This window comes from Tachysurus vachellii, chromosome 6, assembly GCF_030014155.1.
Source record: "Tachysurus vachellii isolate PV-2020 chromosome 6, HZAU_Pvac_v1, whole genome shotgun sequence".
NCBI lineage: Eukaryota > Metazoa > Chordata > Actinopteri > Siluriformes > Bagridae > Tachysurus > Tachysurus vachellii.
In genome coordinates this window covers 3,519,671-3,529,805 of record NC_083465.1, presented here as the reverse complement: position 1 = coordinate 3,529,805, position 10,135 = coordinate 3,519,671, and the positions used below count along the sequence as shown (strand labels likewise).

At 37.8% G+C, this 10,135-nt stretch overlaps 1 protein-coding gene across 4 annotated transcripts in view; it reads right to left on the bottom strand.

Annotated features, from left to right (window-relative positions):
- Positions 1-2,531: 2,531 nt before the first annotated feature.
- Positions 2,532-10,135, bottom strand: part of cdh23 (cadherin-related 23) — a 37,270-nt gene continuing 29,666 nt past the window's right edge. Inside the window, exons 25-37 of one of the 4 annotated variants that reach the window (XR_009648571.1) lie at positions 9,552-9,818; positions 9,279-9,440; positions 8,904-9,160; positions 8,600-8,697; positions 8,371-8,491; positions 7,649-7,728; positions 7,284-7,324; positions 7,050-7,110; positions 6,571-6,700; positions 5,761-5,883; positions 5,546-5,653; positions 3,217-4,360; positions 2,532-2,591 (exon numbers count right to left, since the gene is read on the bottom strand). Coding sequence is in view for 1 of the 4 variants with exons in the window: in XM_060871789.1 (XP_060727772.1) it covers positions 4,025-4,360; positions 5,546-5,653; positions 5,761-5,883; positions 6,571-6,700; positions 7,050-7,110; positions 7,284-7,324; positions 7,649-7,728; positions 8,371-8,491; positions 8,600-8,697; positions 8,904-9,160; positions 9,279-9,440; positions 9,552-9,818 (1,784 nt within the window). In the remaining 3 variants the exon portion in view is untranslated. Of the gene's footprint in view, positions 4,361-5,545; positions 5,654-5,760; positions 5,884-6,570; positions 6,701-7,049; positions 7,111-7,283; positions 7,325-7,648; positions 7,729-8,370; positions 8,492-8,599; positions 8,698-8,903; positions 9,161-9,278; positions 9,441-9,551; positions 9,819-10,135 lie in introns of all 4 variants that reach the window. The other 3 variants (XR_009648573.1, XR_009648572.1, XM_060871789.1) reach the window with 3 other exon arrangements.

Genomic DNA, 10,135 nt, shown 5'->3' with positions numbered 1-10,135 from the left:
ACATAACTTGGGGATGACGTCTGGTCTGTTCATTTGTATTGTCAGTGATTCAATCCATTGATGCTTTCACATTGTTCCGTTCATTACATTCATTTATCTCTTAAACTACATCAATCAATACTACTCTGCTATCTGCACTTCTCCTTAGATCCCATCTGCAGTTGTTTGGCTCTGTAAAATGACAGGAGAGTTCAATTTTATCTAATCTTTTGCAAACAGACAGGCCTTCACACAACAAACTTGGCCATGGTGTGCTTTTAGTTAACACTGTGTATAACTATAAAATACAATAAAATAATAATTTTATTATTATTAAAAAAGCAACTCAGTTGCAATAACAACATCCACTCCATCTAGTAGCTTAGTTACAAATGGAACCAAACTGATTTCCTACATTTCAAACCTGAAAATGAAACAAACAAAACTAATCCATAACTAACATGGTCTCACACATGCCAGAATGCTTGCGTCATCCCTGTGTGAGTACAGGACGAGGCTTAAGAGGAACCATTCTTTGGCATGCCGTACATTTGGTTCTGAGTCGCCTGAAAATCTTTTTCTAGAAACATCTAATGATTATAAATAAATATAATCCAACCTCCAAGTGTATCTACATCACAGCCACATTTATTATACCAATTATACAGCTTACAATTTATACAACATCCCATGCATGAAGCGTAGGGGGAGACTGTAATTTCAAGTCCATAACCAAACACAAAAAAGCTTTATTTTTTCCCCCAGAAACAGTTAAGTAGGTAGATTTGACATTTCAATTTATTATGATTATTATGATTATTATTATTATTATTTTTATTATTATTATTATTATTATTATTATTAACTCTTTGAGCCCATCTGCATTGTGCTGAAGCCACAGGTTAAAACTTTAAACTTTTTACTTGTATAAATAACCTGAAATATATGTAATACATGATAAAAATTAAACAGACTATTGCACCTTTTGCAGACTATTCTGATCAATGTCAATACGGCGCAACTGATGGACACATTCAGTTACTGCATGTACTCCCTCTTGTGGACATATTCAGTTACTGCATGTGCTCCCTCTTGTGGACACATTGCGTTACTGCATGCGCTCCCTCTTGTGGACACTTTCCGTTACTGCATGTACCCCCTCTAGTGGGCACATTCCGTTACTGCATGTATAAACTCCACAGTGAAAGAAATATAACTCAGCTGTAAATTGTTTCAATATCACAGACAACACACACACCTCAAGCTCAGACTCTCAACTCTAACAGGTTAATAAAGTTACTGTAAAACTAAAGCTTTCATAAACCATACGATTTCCTCTTCGCCACTAACATGGCAGTAATTCCTGACATTAAGATACGCTAACAAAAATTAGCGTTTAAGTAACAAAGAGATGTGGATAAATGTTCTTAGAAACCGACTTTAAAATAAATAACCACAAAACAACCAAAGCTGTTAAAAAACAATGCAACTCGATGAAAAAACTAAAATCTAAAAAAGAAAAACAAATAAAAAAACACACCGTTGTCTTCTCTCAAACAGTGCACTGACGTCGCACTTTATTTCTGTTAGTTACGTTATATAAGTCATAAAAATCCGACTGAACTTCGACTATTAAAAACGAATCACCGTTAAACAACTTTCCTTGACAGCGAAGAGAATAAAAAGTATAAAATCTTACCTCAAGCGTCCTTGTGTTTATTTACTAATCCAAAGGCAACAGTTGAAGTGCGCGGGAGACAATCTGCGCATGCACAAGTTCCCAACACAAGGAAAAAAAAATAAAATAAATAAAAGGTATATAAACAAGAATAAAAAAAAATCCAGAGCATTTATTAAACATTATAAACTTAATAAACTTCATAAACCTAAAACTCTTCTTGTTTCTCCATACAGTGTTTGAAATTTAGATATTTTTTTTAATATCCTGGAAAACCTGCTTGATTTTTTTTTAATCATTATTTATTATTAAAATGCTATAAACTGAAATCATTCCACTAATGCTTTAACACACCCCCAACACATGCACACACACACACACACACACACACACACACACACACACACACACACACACACACACACAATGATGATATTGCGTCTCAGTTCTGGACTGGACATTATTCATGTTTTACTTGATGTTGGTTTACAAAAACTAATCAACTGTCAAGATTTTTTTCCACATTGTTTACTGAACAAGAAACATAAATATTGACAACCAAATCTGCATTCAGTTAATAAAGAGAAATATGGCTCTCTCTAAAGGTATCTAACAAGCATCTTCAAATGAAATCAAGTTTTTTGTTTCTCTTTGTTTGTTCTGAACATTTTTATGTTTGTTTCTACAAATTTGTGCCCAAGCTTGAGGCCTGTAAGGTAATTGTTCAGACAGCAGACCTCTTGCGTACAGTAATATCCTGCATCCCTGGACCAATAGGGATTGGAATTCTGACCCGTATTATTCCCCGACTTTATTACTCTTGTGTCTGCTTTGGTTCGTTTTCCTCACTGTCCCAGTCAACAGAGGAGAAAAAAATGCTGCATATTTCTTTTATTGATCATCTGACAGCAATTTCCCGTCTAGCACCTCTGAGCTGGTGATGCAACACAGAAAAGACAAAAAAATTACATCTTACATAAAGAAGAATATAAAAAAGAATAATGTCAGACACACAACATAGTGTTAAAAAATAAAAAATAAAACCAGATATAGAAAATAATATTCAGCTGATATACATATTTCCACTCAGCTTTCGGTATTTCAAAAAATATCTATTTTTTATGAGTTATATTTTTTATATATCAAAACTCAAAGGAAAATAAATACTTATTTAACTTAAAACATTTTCACCCTTTGTTCTTTCTTTTTTAAAAGGCAGTGTTAGAAAATTATTTTGTTTGAATTAAAACTTTCGTCTTTTTTTTTTACACAACAAAACCTCTCAGAGTTTTGTGGGGGGGGGAGGGGGGACTTCTGGAAAAAAAAGAAATGCACACATTTAATTTTCACTTCTGTTCATTTTTCACAATGTCCGTCACAGTTCAAGCACAAGTCACTGAAACTTTTTGTGGATGTTCATTTTTGTCCTTTTTGTTCAGGCCTCTCAAAACTCATCCACGAAGGAGCTGATTTCTTGTTTTGCTGCTCTTTTTTTCATTTTTCTTTATTTTTTATTCCTCATATTATTTTTAGTATTCATGTTCTGTGTGATGACTCACAAGGGAAGACAGCTGATGCTGTTGTTCAATTCTTCTCTCCAAGGGAAACAAATAGAGGCGTTTTTCGATTCCTTTTTCAAATATCAAACGTATTTTGCAAACACATAAAAAAAGAAACCTAGAGTTCCTATTTCGGCCTTTCGCTGGTTTGAGAGGGTCGGTAATCCTTTGTGAACCCCCTGTGAGTGTACGAGTGTATGAGTGTGCTTCTTCAGCAGCGCTGGGTGACGATGTCCCCTGACAGCCAGTTCTCCTAAACATGGTCTTTTATCTTCGGCCATAAGCTTTACAGAGCCTTAGAGATCTGATCACAGCAAAAACAAAAAATACATTAAGGATTTTCTTTTACATGTATCACTAGGAGGGGAAAAAAACAATGTTTGAAGAACTCTGGAAACTGGCCTCTCATATTATCTCATACAATCCATTTTAATTGTTAAACCTTTTAAAGTAAATAATGTTGAAAGATTTCCAAAAAAAAGGCAGAACAGAGAGCTGAGAGATCAACACACATTTTTCTGTGTGAGTAAAAATGTCCTCAGAACACTTTGCTCCTCCTTAATGTGCTTATTGTAATAAATAAATAAATAAATAAATAAATAAATATTTCCTGAGGCTTGACTTGTGCAAACTGTCCATACTGTTCCATACGGCTCCCACCTCATCTGCTCCACACACACACTCATGATTCTCTCTCTTTAGGTCCACTGATACCCACTCACTTTCTTCCCTAAAGAAGATGCGATGAAGGGGGCCAAGAATCTGTCTTTTTCAGCATTTCCTCTCAGACCAGCGAGGCCTCGGCTAGTCAGAGCTCTGTGATTTCCAGTGGGCTCTCTGAAAGGGAGTTGCCTCCCTTGCGGTGCAGCGGTGTGGATTTGGCCGACTCGGTGCGGGCATTTCTCTCGGCATACAGCGTGCCGTCTGCGTGCAGAGCCTCCAGAGAGCGTGCCAGCGCCCGTTGGTCATCTTCTGGCAAGCTGTTGAGGTCAGAGGTCAATAGTGTGCCTGTGCTGCCATGGACCACATGGACTCCGTCTGGGCCGCGCAGCTCCACGGGGTGTTTGTGCTTGAATCTCAGCGTTCCTCGTCCTCCGATGCTCATCCGCTCGTCGTCGTCATCGTCGAGGTCGCTCTGGACCAGCTGGGGAAAGTGGATGGATTTGTGGAGAAAAAAAAAAAAAACAAACAGGAAAATTGAGATTTTTTAAACTAAAATGAGTATTTTCTTTTATTATTTTTGAGATCAAATCGACAGCGATGCTCAAGTGCAGTGGAATAAAAGTGAGGAGCTATAAAAGTCTTGTGATTAGTGAAGGAAGAGAAGGAAGTGGCTACAAACCTATACAGCAAAAAAGTGAAGGGATTGATATTGAAAGTGATATAAGATGGTTAATTAATACAGATATTGCTTTGATCTGACATTATTTTAAGTCATACAAAAGAAGGAAGGATTTTCAAATATGTAAATCAACAAGTGGAAATGTTTGGGCTGCAAACAGGAAAAGCAACAAATAAGGCAGTAAGTGATACCACACGTGTCGGGGAAAATGGAATAGTTTGATTTTTGCATATTCGTGTGTCTGTAATATTTCTGTCATACACAAGAAGGAAGTAGTTAATGACCTGTATGCAGGAAAAGAGAAAGTGAGTGGTTTCCAGAGAAGTAGAGTGAAGCAGTGAGGTGTTAGTTTAAAATTAAAGCAGAAAATTAACACCAAATATCCAGATATGTTAGAAACAGCAGTGCCAACAAAAACAGACAGGGAGGAATTAGCAATAAAACTTAAGCCACCATACAGGAGGTTAAACAGAAAAGAAATGAAATATGTGAGGAGGAATAATAACATTGGACAGAAGAGATCAAAGTACTGGCTGAAAAAATGAAGAATCGTGACAGATCACTGTATTGGTTTTGCAAAAGGACAAGATTGTAACATCGAACTCAGTGGAGAAAAACAGCAAGGTTTTAGTTCAATAAATGTCAGACATTGTGAAAGTGAATTCAGAAATATAGATATATATTTACTGAAAGATCCAGGAAGGGTTTCCAAGATCTGAGAAACAACAACGGACAGTAATAAAGGAGCATAGAAACATATAGGAAGGCCAACAGGGTGAGACATCGCCCTCTAGTGCAGTGGAGTAAGAAAGCAGTGTTTGGTGCTGAACATTTCACAGACACACACTCAGATTTGAATTGATGAAGCAGGATTGTTTAATAATTAGCAGCGTGTGTCCAGAAAGGTGCATCAGAGCTACAGGTGTGTAAAAGAGGAAGTCCACCAGGCAGTGGTGAGGGAGAAGAGGATTCAGCTTTATCTCCCACCTCCGTGATGGACGACCGGTCTTGGCTGGTCGACTTGGTGACCAGGCGTGCGGCAAAGAGCTTTTTGAGTCTCAGATAATCATCCAACACCACGTTGAGCAGCGAGCCCTGATCAGATAGTGGGATCAGTTTCAGATCTGGTCTGGGTGGTGATTCAGTTCTGTGACCATGAACATGTGTATTACTGTAGGTACGACATGATGGTCTGCACTCACCTTAATGGGTCCCTCACGCATGATTTGTCCCAGCTTGGCAATGTTATCATACTCCTGTATGGCAGCTCTGAGGTAGCAATCGTCCTCTGGTTTAGAGGCCTGAGGCTCACGACCGAAAGTACCCTAGAAGTCGGGCAGAATCGGTATATTTATTAGTGTGAGACCTTTCATGTTTCATCCTGCTCAGTTAAGATTAAAAATGCTGCGTTCTATCAGATGAATTGCAGTTTTATACCTTTAACGGCGTAGTCAAATAATTTTTAGCAGAAGCTAGCCACAATTAACAAATTCAAAAGATTGGAGAAGAAAAACATTCTTAATTTTTCTTTTTCTTTCTATAAAAATCTTTTTTTTTTTTACAATAAAAATCATTCTTTTTTCTTATGTTTTCTTTCAATAAAAACCATACTTTTTTCTTAATTTTTTTTCTTTATTCTTTAAAAAAAAAATTCTTTTTGTAGTTTGATATTCACTGCTGTTACTTAAATTATAGATTTTTGAAAAAAACAACAAACAAACAAAAAAAAAACATTTTTATTGACTAAGTACATGTATTTTTTTTCATTCAATGTTTTTTAAGTTAGTTGAATACAAATCAAATGAAAATGATACCTCTAATTGAGGAATTGACCGTTAAATGGTCAGTGGCCTGGTTTCTATCACAGAAAAGGTAACTCAGTGTATTGTAGGGAACTGAAATTGAGGAACTGAATGTAACAGTGTGTGTCTGCTAAAGAGGACTAAAATCTATAAATGACCAAACATAGTTTTGGTATGAAGCGGACGTGCACGCTCGTGCGTGAGACTGACGTGAGTTCGAGCTGGGCTGTTCCACAGATCTGCGATGTCACTCAGGTTCTCGGGCAGGTCGTCTTCGTGCTCAGCCTGAGCAGCCAGCTCCATGTTTCGACAGAAAGGATCCAGCCATACAGGGTTGGCTCTACACACAAGCACACACAAATGTAATCATATAAATGTCAGATTTTATTCTCTCTCATGTGTAAGTCTGTTTATTTTGGCGAGTAACGACATTAGAACCGGTACGACGCTCAGAGAATAAAGTTCTACAGTATTACAAAATATCCTTATACAAAACCTTCATCTTTACGACTTAAGGTGTCAGCATGAGGCCTTTGGCATCTTTTGTGTCAATAGGATCTGATATCTGATATATCAGCTAGTACCTTTACATAACCACCAATTTGCAAAATGTTATTAAAAAAAGAACAAGGTCTTTGTGTGTTTTATTTATCCAGAGCTTATCAGGTGGAGCAGCTCATCTCTCTCACCCCTCAAACGAGTACTTGTTAGTGTTGGGCATATCGAGGATGTCCATCAGTCCCTGGTTGCCTGGACAGCATGCAGAACAAACAAAGCTTGTTAAAAGTCACCACACACACACACAGGCACACACACAGGCACACACACACAGGCACACACACAGGCACACACACACAGGCACACACACACGCACACACACACACACACACACACACACACACAAGAACTTCCTAGGAACTCACCTGTAGAACCAGCGACTATGGCTTTCAGCTTCCTCTTGTGACTATGCAACATACACAGAAATAACAACAACAATAATAATAATAATAATAATAATAATAATAATAATAATAATAATAATAATAATAACAACAACAACAATAATAATAATGTCATGCAGAAATTCACTTCACATCAATCCGATCGAGTGAAGTGTTAGTGAAGATTTCTAGTTGAAACCCCTGTTTGACCCCTGAGGAAGACCCCTAACTGCAATGTGTTTCATTTATACTTTAAATGTAAAGATATAAATGAATAAATGTCTAAAAGCAATTGAGATTTAGAGAACAGCAGTTAGAGACAGACGTAAGGGTTAAAAATGACTTACACTGTCCTGTAATACCAGTTCATGAAGATAAACAGCATAGCAGCCAGAAACAGCAGCACAGCCAGGATTATTATAGCCATCTACACACACACACACACACAGAGAGAGAGAGAGAGAGAGAGAGAGAGAGAGAGAGAGAGAGAGAGAGAGAGACAATGTTAGAATTAATGTGACCCTGATGTGGATAGCTAGGACTTAAAAACAAATTCAAAGCCAATTATATTTTAATAATAATAATAACAACAATAACAACAATAAAATAATAAATCTAATAATATAACAATACTAATATTATAATATTCAATATATATATAATTTTATATTTAATATTATTTCTAATAATATTCTTTTATTTAATATTTAATTTAATATCATTTTCCCATTTCCCATGTGCATGCCTGTAATGAACAATAAAAAAACAGAAATTAATAAATTCTAACAGACATGTATATGAATGTTATTTTTAAAGTATGTTCAGCTGGGTGTTTTAGCTATAGATTAGCTATAGATAAAAAAAAACCATGATGTTTTGATTTATTACTGAAGGCTTAGAGCAATTCTTTACAATTCTAGTTATATTTATCCATAATAATTTCAGTCTTTTTTTACTGCTTCTTGATTTGTTTTTGCTTACTCACTTGACATCATATTTCACAGTTACAGGTACACAGAAGTACTTAAAACAGTTCACATACTTTGTATTGAATGCCACGGACGCTCACCTGAAGGGTAGTGAGGTCATCAGGGGCTCGTCCACTCACGGCAGGCTGGACATCCAGGATGTTGTAGTTCCTGAACAGATTTCTCAGCTGTTCTTTATTCTCGTCAATCATCTGAATGACCCTGTGGGTGTGACGGGCAACCCATAAATCAGCGAGAGTTTCAATATTTCGTTTGTGTACACTGAGAAATCGAGAACAGGTAAAAACAGATAAGGGGTATTATTCTGACCTCTCCACGTCCAGGATGCGGTTGGTCTGTTTGTTGACCACGTGAATCAGAACATCGGTTTGAGCAAAGTTTACTCTGCCTTTTTTATCCACATGGAACTGGAAGAGAGAAAAGAGATACTGAAGAAGCAGATCCCCTTAAAGATTTAAGCAAGGAAGAGATCAAGCAAGGAACTGTTAGAGGAAAACAATTAATGAGGACTGGTGGTGATGCCTCAGGTTGAAAGAAAGAAAGAAAGAAAGAAAGAAAGAAAGAAAGAAAGAAAGAAAGAAAGATAAATACAGACAGACAGATAGACAGACACCTGTACGTCATCCATGTTGACTATGGCCCCTGTGATGTTCGAGAGCAGGTTAATAAACTCCTCCTGGAAGAGCCAGACACGTTCAGGGATCTCGTTGATGATGAGCTTCACTCTCTGGTCGTCTCTCAGGATGTAGATGCCCACCAGTGCCACGTCACTGTGTCCTGCCAGGTCACGTGCCAACACTTCCACCACAAAATAGCCCGGATCATAGGCGGTGAAGAGGTCGAACGTTCGAATTATACCATCTGTCTCGCCTGGACAAAATGGAAGAAAAGTCACAAACAATAGAGATATAATAATATAATTGATCAAATGATAAAGAAAGAAATAAAACACAATGTCCATAAATTGTGGCGAGAACGTCATACACACCGATGATGAAGACGTTGCCGATGTCCTCTGACTCGTTCGACTGCAGTTTGATGTAACGGATGGACAGAATGTGATAAAGTACAAGGCTGTTGTTGCCAATGTCGTTATCGATGGCTTGAACCCGAATAAGATCTGAACCGACTTTAGCGTCTGCTGCTACACCTGAAGATCGAATACAACGTTAGAGATGAATTTTTGACTAAAATCACGTTATGCACCTGCACCAGTCTCACACCTAAGCCGGTGTGTTAGTCACAGCTGGCGCTCCTGTACCTGCAGTGTACTCCAGCTTGGTGAACCTCGGCGGCTGATCGTTGATGTCTTCGAGGTAGATCCGGACTTCCTGTAGGGTCGGGTCACGACTCGGGTCAAGCGCAACGCGGTTTCGCTGTGACCTTTGACCTCTCGGTGGTGTCCAGTTCCTGTTGCTGGAGGCTTTGACAATAATAGAGTACACCGGGATTTCCTCTCGGTCCAGGTCCTTTTTCACTCGCAAAACTCCTGTCACGCTCAATCCAAAGTTTCCCTCGGTGTCGCCACCTACAGGTCAGCAGAAGAACTTCAACTTAGATCATGTTACGTTGGCTCAGTTTCTCTAACAGAGATGAAGAGTTGCTGCCTGGCAAACAGCTTCTATCAAAACTGACCATAACACCTTTGCTGAAAATATTGATGAAGTTCATTCTTTTATCATTCTCTCAAGCAATGTATATGTATATGCATTTTCAAAATTAATTCCCACAGCAATCAATTACAGGGTTTATCTGTTTGCAGTTGCATTTTAACTTTATAGATCATCTGCAAAACAAGTTAGCTCCTGTTTGTTTGTTCGGCTTCAGAAGGAATTTCTCTGCCAC